The 15,602-nt window shown below is 34.6% G+C and overlaps 1 protein-coding gene across 1 annotated transcript in view; it reads left to right on the top strand.

The window, feature by feature from the left end:
• LOC100650949 (RNA/RNP complex-1-interacting phosphatase) overlaps window positions 1-12,612 on the top strand; it is a 49,521-nt gene extending 36,909 nt beyond the window's left edge. The window contains exons 7-9 of the mRNA XM_048404844.1: window positions 3,946-4,006; window positions 4,423-4,469; window positions 5,352-12,612. Of these exons, the coding sequence (XP_048260801.1) occupies window positions 3,946-4,006; window positions 4,423-4,469; window positions 5,352-6,106 (863 nt within the window). The 3' untranslated portion in view covers window positions 6,107-12,612. The remainder of the gene's footprint in view (window positions 1-3,945; window positions 4,007-4,422; window positions 4,470-5,351) is intronic.
• The last annotated feature ends 2,990 nt before the right edge of the window (window positions 12,613-15,602 follow it).

Genomic DNA, 15,602 nt, shown 5'->3' with positions numbered 1-15,602 from the left:
CGAGTCCATTTACAGTGGCTAGTGATTTATTGGCCGCGGAACATAAGATGTCGTTAATCGTCTTGCATCCATCCTGCGTGTCATGTAGCACTCTCGACGAATCACCTATGTGTATAGGTGCACGTTTATACGCGTTTGCGATGCTCCACATGTATAGTTCGTGTGTAGAGCCAGCGATACGAGGCACATTCGAGAAGTTCGATCGTTCGATTGATTTAAGACGGCAGTAATCGGCTGGCCGAAAAGCCGTCGCGTTCTCTGTATGTATCGACGATATTTTCATGTTTATGTACGCGCACGACTGGACGTTAAAGTCCTTCCCCGTTTCAGCGGCTCTTACATATATTTTCAGAGGAGTTTACGCTCTTACTAGAAGATGCAGGAACACGAAAGGGGAACCCATGGTCCCTTTCTACCAGAGGCTATTTGAGCCGACATACCTCCCGCTTATATATCATATTGCCACATTAACCACGTCGCTTCGGGTCGTACTTCGCGACTACTCTAGTAGCCCGAAAACCAACCTTAACGTTTACCAAGGACTGACATGCAATACCAGGTACTCTCTACCCTTCTGCCTATATACCCCTTTTTTTATTCCGCAACCACCTTGTCCGACCAATTACGCTTAAACTTCAAGTTGTTTTGACAACAATTCTCAGATTTTATTATCAATCATTAAATGAAACTTTTTAATTCGTTCCGAATATCTACTGTACCTACCACTTCTTATAATGATTTTAAAACCGCTATTTTTTGGATCCTATATCCCCATTTATATTTATATTATAATCCTCGACCCCATTTATATTTCATGTTACGAAGTAGTAGCATCTCTTAATCTGTTGATTAATAAATTTAAGTTTCTTTAAAATAATAAATGGAATCCTTATACGAAATGGAGAATCAATTTAGAATTGTTATAAAAGCGAGAAAATAACGGTTGTATAACCGATATGGGATAAATTTCGGTTCCTTATAACAGTTATTCAGAATAAAGATAGCACATAACTGTTTTAAGAACCGAAATCGATATCATAACTGTTCTCTATCCCTGGTTCCTACTCGTCCGCCACTAAGGTGAATAGAAACATGGATTGGATTTACATTGAATTTCTTTCTTACGTTTTAGAGGACTGAAAGACCTTTCTGGTGCTGGGAAAAATATTATTTCCATATCGAAGATATTGTTCGGTGATTCGAACGTAACCTTACGATAATCAGAGACGTTCTAAAGAAGGAAAAGGAATAATCCTGAGAATGTAATTTTTAGTTATGCCATTTGTTTTGACTGATTGATGTAATATCGCATAATGAATGACCACTCCTTAGCTAGAACCATAACCATTCGTTTACGCAGTAGTATAGGAAGATTGATCGCTTGACCAACATGATTTCAATTAATACTGATAACCAAGGTTACGTTTGAGAAACATCTAAGCAACGGAAACATCGACTATAATCATCAACCACGGGTAACAATAGATTGAACACGTTAGAACGAGAGCCTACGCTTAAAAGATATTAATTACTATGTCATAGTTTTGATATTACCGAAGGAAAAGATGTATTACTGGATATTTAATCATCTGTGAAAATCAATACAGCGCATCAGAAAAGGTCGTAGGTCTTTGGCAATCTCTCTGAAGATCGGCTTATTTACCAGACTTAGTATGTCGGAGCTCCGCAGGGGTGCACGCTCTAGATTTACATTAGATGCCGACGTGTTCTGAGAATATTCCTGTCTTCTGCGCGACATATGTTTCTTCGTATGCAAAAACGAGATGACCCTGTGATAGATAGGAATGTGGTATAAGTCAGCCTTGCTCGTTCTCCACGTATAAAACAGGCAACCTTGAATTATTTCTGTGTGTTCGCGTTCTTTTGAATTAAATACGCATGTCTTCGTTTCTCAATCTCATCTCATGGATTGTTAAATGTCTTTTCATCGGACATATTTTTTAAATGAATTATTGATGTACCATTGTATAATATTATACGTTAACATTTTCATTCCTCATGCCGTGTGTGCGCAGCATTGTACATTATTAATAACTCTAACAAACTATTGATTAATTAACGGATAAACGAATTTGTGAATGTAGTATGTATAAATTTCTCCGTACTAAAACGTTCCAAATGAGACATATCAAGTTTATTATAATTTTAAATTAACGATTCAATACGGAACACAGGTTTCACTAAGACCGTAATGATCTGTTGCGTTTATCTTATTTACTGTAAGTCAAATTCTTGCGAACGGAGCGCGTATTTTGGTATTTTCACTATTCTCAGTGCTGAGAATGCCATATCAAGATATCCAAGGGCGCATTCTGATTTTTACATTTCTTGCGAACATCGAAGATATAATTTTCCACAGCTTGCTGTTAAATTCACCGGTATATTGCATAGTAGTGCTAAAGTATCAAACTTTCCGCTCCGCGTGTAAATCGCATCGCGTTTCTGCGAACGATCCTTTTAAGAAGCTCGCCAAGGTCAAACAACATATCGCATGATCTTCGATGGCCACTTAATTCCCAGTGTAACCCGAGGTAAAGAGGTACGAAGTGGCTCTAAAGTGCTCGGTACTTATCCACAGCTCATGCGGAAAAGGGAAATACGGAGGATGAAATTGAAGGAGAAAAGAGGCGATAGGGTTGTGGCAATCGTTATTACGCGGCTACTTTCATCGGTGTTGTGGCCCTTACGTGAAAGCGCCGAGTCGAGTCACGAATCGTCGTGTATTCGTCGCAGATTTTACCGGTAATTTGCGGTAATATTATAATCAGCCCCTTGCTGAACCTGAGGAGGTGCCGACCCTGTGCTCTGGGCTAAATTGATGACCCGTGGAATCGTACGTCTCGCCTTATGTATGCTCCTCTTATTGGACTTGCTTCGCGCGAATACATCTTTTTAGTATCCTTTTCTTACGTCATTAACCCACCGAACCCTCGAAAATATCTTTTACAGTTAACACCTTTGAATGCACGTCGCTAGTTATTCTTATATATTAATATCTCAACACGAACATATTATTCTGTGAATTTATTACGGTTCTTTGGTTTAAATATAATTATTGAGTCGTGTGTTAAGTATTTCTTCGATTTCTCAGATTTATGACACAGGCAGACGCATATTTGCTATTTTTACTATAGATTTCAGATCTATCGTTGTTCAATTTTTTTGCTTAAAAGGTTGAAGCTTAGAAATTACTCTGCGCTCGCGGAATTGCACATCTGCGGGCCAGATGAGTTATTAAGCTTTCGCCTCTGCACCCTTAATAGTAATGATGTGTCATAAACCTGTAGCTCAGTACTTAAACACATTGACAATCAGCAAACGAAATTGCTTTTTGGGCCTAATTCGCGCCGCTGGACCCGTGACTTGCACCAGCTTGATGGGGAGTGCTCGAGGTTTAGATAGAGTCGTGCAAAGGGACACGATAGGCACTGATTAACCAATTAAGTAAATTGGCTATATTTAGTTTAAAGGGACGTCGAAACATTCAGTTTCTTCGAGTGGAAGTTTCGTAAGATTTCTCGCACATGGTTTTCACAGTGTGCAAGTACATCTGTATCGTATAGTTTTGCTTTATAGTGTAATTGAGAACAAAGCGGTTTTCGTATATCACCAAAAGGTTGATCCTTCGAAAGTGATATTTTATAGTCGGCACACCATCGTGCCACGAGCGCTAAACATCAATCACTATATATAACTTCATGTTATTGAAAAATTGGTTGTTTTGAAAATATTTAAATGAAAAGAATTTAGTCGAAGTATTAATATAATGATTATAGTAGTGACTATTTGTAGTATATTTTTGACTGAAGAGCATCTTAAATGTAAAATTTTGTATCTTTTAAGTTATCCGCGATATCTCTATGTACAATGCTAATGTGTACTTGAATGCAAATTGAAGATTGCTGCTTTGTTCTTTTGTTCCAGACGATATTGTGGGAGTTCATTGCACTCATGGCGTAAACCGTTCGGGATATCTTATTTGTAGGTTAGTATATTATATTAAGCAAAATATCAAATATGGTTATCAAAGATCATCTCAGATATATTTTACATGTTGAAAGATTATATGTATATATATATGTATATATATTAGGTCATCCCATATGTTCGTTCCGTTTTTCAAGCGGTTATATATGTTAAGATTGTTTACATACTTTTCAGTTTCATGAAAAAATGTAATCCCCTTCTCGTTGTACAACTTCTTCCCATTTTTCAAGTGCATTGGTCCCTTATCGCCGTATGTTTATAAATCGACATATGAAATGTATACACAAAAGTCGGCACGAACTTATGGGATGACCTAATATATACATATAAGATTTTACAAAATCACTACGTTATTAATTTGCAATAAAATTAATAAAACTAATGATGTACATAAATTCATTTGTTTTGTTACAGGTATCTTGTACAGCAATTAGGTTGGGAAGTCGATGCCTGTTTAAAAGGTAAGTGAACCATAAATTACAAAATTCATACTTTTATAAACATAATTACATAGGAACTAAATAAATATATATATACTTCACCTACTAAATGTTATAATGAATACTTTACTGTAGTATCGGAAAAAGGATAGGATTAGGATAATTTAGATTTGTAAAATTCTCCTAATACTATTTATTAAGATAAATGAAAATAACAGAGATTAATTGGACAGAGAACGATAAATGTTCAACTTGAACTAAAACACAAAAGTCTTATTCCGCTCAAATAACTCTCGCAACTCTATAACTCTCGTCTTCGGCATCTGTACTCGCACGCTTTCGCTTCTCGACTCACTGCACGCCTTTTGCATTCGTTCTCGCCGGCGTCTCAACTAACACCGCCTTTAGCATCTCTTTTGTCTTTTCCCGCCCTATCGCGCACGTGTCCCGAAAACGCCCGTGGCCAGGGTCACGCAGGCCTTTTCCACGAAACTGTTCACTTGAAAGGACCGACGACACATTGATGTACCCGACGATGCCGCGGCTCTCGCGACATTGTTTACGATTCGGCCGATATCTTAGGCCTTTTGTCCACGATACTACATTACTTTGATGAATACTGTGCCTAGTTTTGTATGTCGTGCGCATGCCATGGATTCGTACACATTTTAATCTCCCACAAATGCATAAATATTCGCAGTCTAATAACGACAGATTATAATTCTATCTATATTGAACGCATCAAATAAGGTCAACTACGTTGCCATAGATACACGCGAAAAATGGGGAAAAATATAGGTTAAAGAAAAATTCCTTTCTAAAATTCATATGTTTATTGAAATTTAACTTTTCCCGTTTGTTTCTATACCTGTTACACAAGCGCATTTTACATATTTGTTTCAGCATTCGAAGAGGCTCGCGGCTATCAGATCGAGCGTGAAAACTATATATACGCGTTGCAGAATATACCCCGCGAGAAAAGCAAAACGGGTAAGAGCAAAGCGCGACCGAGGGATTGGCTTCCATACCCAACCCAAGCATATACGATGGGGCCGCCAGGTCCCGTACCACCGCGACGCGGTTTCACAAAAGATGGTCCATTTTCGTTGCCACATTTCGGTTTTGGCGGTCCGCCAGCAGGCTTTCGTCCTATGCTACCTCCACCTGGCATGCCGTTGGTACCACCGCCACCAGGTCCTTCGTCTATGTACGGACCGAGGTCATTCAGGTACAGACCGCCACTGCGACCAGCCATGTGTCCACCGCCACCTCGACCAGGTTTCGCATTCCCTATTCCAGGTTTTCCGCCACCATGTCCGTCCAGAACACCGGCTGGAAGGTTACCTCATGTTCCACCGACTCGGTTACCACCGCCAAAAATCCCTCCACATCCCCTTCCACATTCTTCGTCAACGCAACCTGTTGTTTTGAAACGATTGCAAGGGCAAAAACGGAAATCTAATATACGAAATGGCATTGTGTCGTTATCTAGAAATCCCACCGGTGTTATTAGGCAAAGTAGCCAAATGAGTAGGATAATGCCGAAGTTAGTGAAAGAACAGGACTTTACGGTAGATACGTTCGAAGAAAATTTACTCGCCGCCTCGACTCAATCGAACAGGCGGCCAACGAAAGAAAAATTCAATCAAACCAAGTGACGACGTGCCATTTAGGAGTCATGATACGTTTACTTAAACGTTCCACATCCCGTGTAATTCGCTGTTACCGAAATTGGCAGTTTTCTGCGATGGTTTCGTTAGCCATTAAAGGAGCAAGCAGTTGCGAGAATGGACAACGGCAACTAATTAACATGACTATGGAAATTTGTTTGACATGGACAGCAAAGAAGCATAAAGATATACTTTGAGTGTGTTTATATGAAATGTGAAAACTTGTACAGTACGATTGATGGTCATTCTATACGACGCCCTTTTCTCGTTACCCCATGCAACATGTTCCTTGATACTATTTTGACGAGTATTTTCATCATTTCTGAGAATAAATACACTTTGTCGATGATATTATTATGATCCAATCCATCACCATTCTCCTTCTGTAATTAATTATTTAAATAACTCGTGCCCGAGGATTATGATCTAGTACTTAATTGACCACAGGCGATTATTGCTATCGTTAATTCCGGCTTGAAAGATTACAGTTCGATCTCTGTGCTTAGTTTTAGAGTGAAAATAAATCTTTCGAACAGAGTTAGCCTTAAGTACGGTATTTGCAAACACTGTATATTATATCTTTAAATACGTGTGGATAATTAAAATGGCTCGTTAATTATATTTTATGACTGCAAATACGATGAATCCTTAATTTCTCGGTAGGCTTCTTTCCTTACAGGTCATTTCGAGCGACCTTCTTTTAAAAAATCTATTTTTTTTTTTTATTAAGGACTACTTGTTCATTATGATTGACTAGTAATGATTATGGTAATAAAAGATTATCGTATACTAAGGTATAATATGTTAGGTCTATTACTTATTTCGTTGATAATAATGTATTTATCTCTGTACAGATTAAATCTAAAGTATATTAACTTGAAAATATTTCTGACCAAGAGTTTTTGTAAATACTGTGCTGCAAACATTTATTTTCATTCTATACTTAACATAATAATTGTGCTATTTCTTCGTAAATCATTCCATATTATGATCTTTGTGTGTAATTCGATCCTTTCATATTTTTCATTAATTCTATCGTATGTTAATAACGGTAAGAAACAATGTGATGAGAAGAAGAATTTCTACTCGATTTCCTTACCGTCGTTGGCATTTGCATTCTATGAATGGAATACGGTAGATGTAATTTCTCGTTGTAAATCATGAAGATTAAGAAAATTTTTTGTTAGAAAATATGTTACACAATCAATGTTATTAGCAATGTCACGTAAAGACAAAAGCATCTATTCTTTGTTCAATAAGATAGAGCTTGAACCGTTTGAAAAGTAAAACGCGAGGAGACTATACTTTACCAGCTTTTCGTAGTATTTAAAATAACTCGTATGTATAATTAAATGTGGAAGATGCGTAACACGTTGAAATCAAGATATTTTCTTGCAGATTTTATGACCTGATGAAATTGTGATTAAAAAAAATTTATCTGCATACTGTTACAGAGAATTTATATTTTACATGTAACATTTTATATTAGTAAATATTTCGAGTATGAACGTAATCGTCTTAAGGGGGTATACTGAATTAGAATGTTCTAAAACAGCGTTTTTTTGTGATTTTTTTTTTAGAAGGGAAAGAAAGAAATGAAATTATTAAATTTTGAGATATGATTATATATTTAACGAATACAACAAAATTTTTTTTAAAGTAAAAAAAATAAATTATAACAGATTTCTAAGCCCATTTCATGGGCGTCTTGTCGCTACAGTCTTCAATCGGCGGGAAAGATCCACCTTGTAATTCTTGACTGAAACAAAGAACCAAAAAAAGATGAAATTATTATATATTTTTCTTCTGGATGAACTAAACAACGGCAGAAAAAAGATTATTTAAATAATTGTTAGTTTATTTTTTTTAAACACATTTTTTTAAACCCACCAAAATTTTTAATTTCACATTTTTTTTATAAATTTATTAAAAATTAATTAATTAAATTAAATTAATTAAAATTATAAAAATATATAACAATTTAATCCTTTTTCGGTTTTTTGTTTCAGTTTTTTTTTTATTTAATCTTCTGAAAGTTTCGAACATATGTAAAGTAAATTATGTCAAAGCGATTTTGCAAAATTCCGACAGTTAACGGAGCTACAGCGATCATGCGTTTTTGCGTTATTTCGTATAAAATTGAAGTTCCAGTATTAGTTCAATGGGCGTCGTCGAATGAGTATCTTGCAACAGTTGTGTAATTCTCTTGTTGATCCTTTATGATTCGTTATTATTTAGATTATTTTGTTACTCTCTTAATTATACGTTTATCATTATTTAATTAGTTTCTTAGTTATATATTTATTTAGGCTTAGTTTACCTAGTTATTATATATTTATATAATTTGTAATAAGTGAATATGAATAGATTGAAACGGAAATTTTTGGACCAAGAAGGATGATCAATATTTAAAAAACTGGCACGAAAATATTTAAAAAAATCATCGACATCCGAATAGGCAAAATTTGAAAAGGGCCAGCGGCAGCAAATCAAAATAGAAGTAGGGGAATGCGATATACATGTATAGCCGGATAGGTACATATTATTGCGCGTGTATGTATAAATTTATTGTTGCACGTGGAATCAATATGTGATGTTACATTCGTATGAATATCGCATCATTATTAGATGAATCATAGAACAAGGAACATCATAGTTTGTCATGCAGCGAAGTTTAAAAATTTCGGGTTGAAAAGTTTCAATGTGTTGGCGAATTGGCCTTTTTCGCGCTTTGGATTTAAGGAATCTATTACAGTAAGTACTGAATTGTATTGTGTGATCCTTACACGGTCATAATATTTTACCTGAATTCTTGTCACATGTTGAGATGTAAATATGTAATATTTAATAAATTACTTCGTTCGAGATAAAGCCAGGTATTTGATTGTGGGTAAAATCAGATACACGGGTATCAAAATGTCTTTTTGTCAAAATATTTTTATTACTTTTGTTAACTATTTGTTTTGATGTGATCTTGTTATCAAGAGAAATTCTCATTGTAAGAAAGAAACGAAGAAAGTCATGTGAAGTATTTTCCATTACAAGATATTGGTACATTTTGAAGGGAATGTTATATTCTTCCCCTATGATTAATATTACATTACGTTATACTGATAATGTATTTTTCTTATAGGGGATGGTTTCTACTAAAAATGCAAATATCTGCGGAAGAGATGTGCATATTTTGTGATTCTCTTCATATATTCGAAGGAGTTGATTAAATGCGTTATCTTATATGGCATAGGTGGATTTATGAAATCTGCACAAATGTTCAGGCTGGCAACGAGTCTTTTATTTGTGATTCTTTTTACTACATGAATTATAATAAATTTATGAATAAGTTGCAAATAAGCCAAATAAAAGTACCAAAAAAAAAATAAACTAAATCTATCTATGAATTAATTTTCACTTAATTAAATTAAGTTAATGTAAGTGAGCATAAATTAACATAAGTTAATATTTGGCGAAGTCACATAAAAAAACTTTCTTTATTAGTTTTAATATAAGTTTTAATATAAAAAAAAGAATAATAAAAATAGAGATTTTATAAATACATCATATTTTACGTGTTTTTTAACACACATATCAATGTGCCAATTACGAAGAATCGTCAGGGAACATGCGGTCGATGTATAGAACTGTTCCAAAGATTACAAAAAAAGTATTCTGTAATATTATGCAAATTATATAGAGGATGTAGACAATAGAACGTTCAAAGTTGCAATTGATGCAAAATCAGACTTTCTAGAGACCAAATAATCCTCAAAAAGGAATACATTGGCCATGTGAAGAAAATGAGGAAAAGGATGGGAAGTCTGTTGCGAAATGCAAGGCAGTAAGCAAAAACTTATTGATAAATTAATAAATGAATTGACCGTATATTATGATCTTGTTATGAAGAGAAATTCTCATTGTAAGAAATAAATGAAGAAAGTCATGCGAAGTACTTTCCATCACAAGATATCAACCAATGAAAATGTTCAGCAGCAAATGTGTTCAACTGACGAAAATTCTTGGTGCATTTAGCAACAAGCAAAGACAAAGAACACATTACGCTATTATGTGCACAAACGTCTCCCCCAAATTGTTCGAGATGTAATTGGTCCAATTTACGAAGAAGTCAACTTAGAAGACGTGTTAAAATTATGTGAACTTACACGAAGTTGGATTTACACAAAAGAATAACAAAAGTTTGAATTCATTGAAGATTTTACATTTAACGGAATAGAGGCAGATAGCCTTTCTAAAATGCCGTCGCCTGAAATCAGTGCTGTTACACAAGAGAAAAGATAAATTCGAAAGTTTGGATTCTCCTATTTGGACTATAGGGCTTCAGAAACATCACTATACGAAAAACATACAATTGATATTGCAACATTTACAGTTGCCAGCGTCTTTAATGATAGCTACAAAAGCATTTTATCAATGATGCAGATAACGCAATTAAACATTGAAATCGATTGTTTCAGCGTTTGCTAAATAACGGATGAGCAATATCTAAAGCTCGCTGCAGCAAAGATGAGGAGGAGCAAAAGAAAGCTCATATCCTTGCAGCAAAACAGAAAGGGACTTGAGATAGATTTTTTTGACGATTTGAATTGTAACGTTTGAAATGGCGAACTCGAAAGTCTAATCACCGATGCAATGGTAGAGATTTTCTATATAGTAATCTCCTCTGTGATATTCATACATTCGTGTCTAAAATTAATCATTTACCTAAATATACCGATGTTTCTCTAAAATTTTTTCAAGAAATTATTGTATACATGATTCATAAACAATGTAAGAATCTTATGCGTAAATCTCAACATGGCTATATAATTGATAGGTCGACAGTTACAAAGCTATCGATTTTCGGTAATTATGTATTAACAGCTCTTGACAGAAGAAAGTAAATTCATGTTATCTTCACTGATTTTTCTAAGGTTTCTCAGACAATCAACCATCAAATACTCGCATAAAAGTTACACAATTTTGGTTCCCGTGGAAGTATAATAGAACCTAAAGGGTGCGCGTTCGTAATAACTTTTCTAAGGTAATCAAAGCCAAATGAAGAGTATTGCCAGGATCACATCTTGGTCCATATTATCTGTTATTTTCGTCAATAATTTAACCAATGAATTTGCCCATGTTAATGTGTTATTTATTATATTCTGTATATGAAAGTCGATTTAATCGAACATTAAGTGAACTTGCAATCTGTTCTAACCAGATTAGCGAACTGACGTTCTTTGAACGAACTGGAACTAAATATATCGAAATGCCGTATAACGCAGATTACGTAACGTAACGTAAATGTTCGACATTATCGAAGAAGTCTGCGATCCTCGGAGTTAGATATATTTACTATATTATAATATTATAAGAATTAAAAACGTCATTGAAATATTTATTATAGTATATTCACGACTCTGTTTTCGTCAATGTATTCGTCGCACGATTAATAAGGCATAGAAACCTCTAAGCATAATAGAACGTTCATGCTCAACCTGTAACAGGTGTAACGTCTTTAAAAGTGCTTTATATATCGATAATTAGGCTTATTTTAAAGTATGCCAGCATAATCTGGTCTTTCGTCAATCAAGATAAATAAAAAAATAGATTTAAAAAAAAAAAAAAAAAAAAAAAATACAAGTTTCTTAGATTTTTATGGTTTATGACGGAAAATACTATGCTAGAAAACGATCATAGCTATAAGCTTATTCAAACCTCTCTTCATTGTTCTCCAGAAGAATGAAGACGTATTAACGATCTTATTTTTCCGTTCAAACTTATAAATGGAAAAATGAACTTAATGTTCTTTTAAGATCTTTTCGCTCCACCTTCTTCTCAAAATTGCTGCAGAACAGTGAAATACGTAACTCTTCAAGATCTTTGCTTTTGGATCTGTCAAATCCTTCAAAACTTCCATTCTACTTGTTGTTGACCATGACCATCCAAACAGAAATTAAACTTATTTCACTGTTTTCATACATTCTTTGTAATTTCGCGATAATATTATTTTACTCGTGCGTACTACGATATGACGAACAAAATTCTAAAATATTGTAAACCTGATTTGTAACGAGACAGTTTCCCTTATATAAACGAATAAATAGATAAATAAACCTTTTTATAGTCCTTAGAATTCGTTAATTTTACTAAGCAATAACTGTGTTATATTTTATATAAATGGTTCCTAATATTCTCGTTTCGTATCTTAAGTACTTTTCTGTATATCTCAATAGAAATTGACGCAACTTTTATCGAGCGGAAGCAAGTTATTACGCTGTACAAAGCTTAACCGAAACAGTAATTTAAATTACCAATAAATTATTGTTACTGCGTGCACTCTCGTTTAAGGATCCTATAATATTCATAATACTTTAATTACTGTATTTCGCTATTGTATCTGTTTTATATTTGTACCACTGTTCTTAAACTATGTACCTTTAAATTTTTCTCTGTATTTCCTCACAAATATATATACAATGGGATATAGTAGAACGAAATAATTGGTCCTAGAACTTCATTATAACATCAGTTCGTTCTAACATACATATATGTAAATAAAAAATACATATATAAATGCGTACATTGTGATGTTATTCCTAAGAACTGTTCGTTATAATTATATTGCAGATGTTTATCACATATTTTTGTGAATATAATCGAACAAACAGTATCTAGCCAGAGATTCATTTCATCCACTAAACTTTAGAAATTTTTGCAAACATTTTATAATTTTAGATATAGAAATATCCAATTCGTAGAGTATTGTATATGAAACATCTAAAGCATTTCTATACTTTTTATATCCGATATTCTAAGCATCTAATAATCTTCTGTATTTCAAATATTTTATATTTTCCTATACTATGTTCAAATAGAGTGTTTTCGCACTTTCAAATTTCCTGATCATGAACAAACATCAGCAGTCTAGTTAAAGCATTTATTTATTTTACGATCATTCGTTATAACATATCCCACTGTACCCTCTGGAACCTAAGCGTTCCTGAGTACCACACGGAATTCACGCACGTTGAACGCGCGATGCTAGATATTTGGAGGGCGAGAGGAATGGATTTCGCAACGTTTAAGTAAGGAATGTTCGATGTTTTACGTTGGTTCTGTTACGTAGGTAGGTATTGCACGTGATACAGACACGATGGAGAACGTACAGAGGGGGCAAGGTCGGACACGAGCCGTGACTCGTCGTCGTACGTCCCTTGTCTCGTTCTGAGATATTAAAGTGATTCAATATTCGGCTCCGGTCATAGGTCACTCGTGTAGGAGGGACATGTCTTTTATGCGCCTGTCCATATATCACGAACTGCCGTTGGCGTGCGTGGAATAATTCCACGAGAAATTGCACGCGTCATACGCGAGTAACGCCCTGAGACTCTTGGCGATCTTTGCCAGTGGCCTTGGATACGTAGCTTGAAACAAGGAAGAATATAAATCAAACTATATGTAGATTACGTATCTAGCTATCAGCTATTTTATGTCTAATCATCGAACGCTTCAAGTTACAAACGCTGTTTTTTCTGTAAGAAAGAACATCATAAGTCGTATTTTCCATGTTTAATAAGGGAGCAGTTGAATATGAGATTTATTTGTTATATGTTTGTTTAAAGTATTGGCTAAGTTCCGAGTGGCAAATTCGTGATATATCAACGAAAGGGAAATGTAGAAGAAGAATAAAAAAACGTTATTGAAATAATATTTTAAGTGAAACTAATTGCTTGTAAAGGCGGATATTAATACATTGTTTGATAAGAAAGAAAATAGAGAAACCCTACTCCTCTCTAATATTGGTAGTTTCTTATTATGCACTGTGCTTTTAGGCAACAGCGATCGTTACGCGTTTATCGATATTTTATTAATAAGGATTGTTAAATATAAAGAAAATGTAAAAAAGAAAGATAATTTTAGAAGGAAAGTATACGATTTCTTTGAGTCTCTCCAAGCGTGTACAGTGTTCGGTTTAATTGGAGGTGATTAGATATCTCGAAAAATATAGAATATATAAGGTATACAGTAAAGGTATACAGTGGAATTAAAAGATCAGCCAGTTTAAAAAAAGGGTTCTTCCCAAGCACTTTTGATTCCTATAATTGTGAAAAATATTGTATAAATGTTAGAATAAATATTTTTGTATAATATCTAAGTACGTAGCTGTTAAGGAAGTGTAACATCGTGAAGCATAAATTGCTCTTTGTTAACGAGGTATTGTATAAAAATTTAAGGAAACTGAAGCATATATTTCGTACAATGAAAATATTCCAAATGTACTTACGTCGCATGTGTTATTTTTTTAATATAAAAATATGTAAAATGGAGATTATGTAATTCTTACATACACGAAAATACATACACCTATTAATAACGCTTTATTTATTTTTTATTTATTTATTTACATTTATTTATTTATTTTATTTTATTTATTTATTTATTATTATTTATTTACACGCTACACTTTCCCAGGTATGTGTATGCGTATATATATGTATTATGGTATTACATAGCAATTATGAGAAAAAAAGACATTGTGTATTTAAAATTGAATTATTTCGCTTGTCTCGTGTTTACTGTGATATAATATAATCAATGCTTAATGGGAGGGGTATGAAATGTAAAATAAGCAAAATGTGGGAACATGATACGAAGCAAAGCTATAGTATAATACATGTAAAGTAATTATTAGCTTCTAAACTACGAATATATGGAATGGTGATATCTTCGCACAGTTCCTGATAAATTTCTTCAAATTACAGGTTCGTAAATTATTCACCGTTCCAATTTGTCGAATAACCATGCAGCTTTGTTATTAAACACAATTCGAAGGCAAACACAAACAATCGAACACAAATAATCAGTTTTCGTATCGGTGACCCGCGAAATCTGCAATCTTACGAGGCGAAGTAATATCGGCGAGAGACGTAGGTGAAAAATAAGGGAATTCAAAACAGATCTTAATCACAGGGAGAGAAAGGCAGCAAGAAACGACAAGCGATCAATCGAACGAAGAGTTTGCCGGTGATTTCGCTTAGGGTAATCTGTACGAATGACTTCTCCAAGAAAGTACGACGAACTGTGCAGCGAGTCACTGGGACGCGAAAGATTTTTGAAAGCGGACTCGATTCCCCGCGCGGAAGTAAATATCATCGTGGCGATTCGATGTGCCACTATGAAACTAGATCACACATATAGAAGCGTATAATTTGTCACGACGGAGTGGAACAATTCGAAAGGGTACACAAATCTCGGTAAGGCAATCGTAGTTGAGTTGGACGAACTAAAAGACAGCGGGGAAAGCGGAGCTCGAGGTGGAAGGATCGTCGCCCTGCTCACCGCGATTCCTGGTACACGGGGACAATTCAACAGCAACTTCTGCACAAGCCTGGCAACGATCACGAGAAATAATAGTCCACTTGAGTCGGCTAATGCTCGTCTTCCCTCGAGACAGTAGTTTTCCGCTAAGCATTCGCTCGCCACCTATCTC

This window comes from Bombus terrestris, chromosome 1 (genome assembly GCF_910591885.1).
Source record: "Bombus terrestris chromosome 1, iyBomTerr1.2, whole genome shotgun sequence".
Taxonomy (NCBI): domain Eukaryota; kingdom Metazoa; phylum Arthropoda; class Insecta; order Hymenoptera; family Apidae; genus Bombus; species Bombus terrestris.
This window is presented reverse-complemented; position numbering and strand designations above follow the sequence as displayed.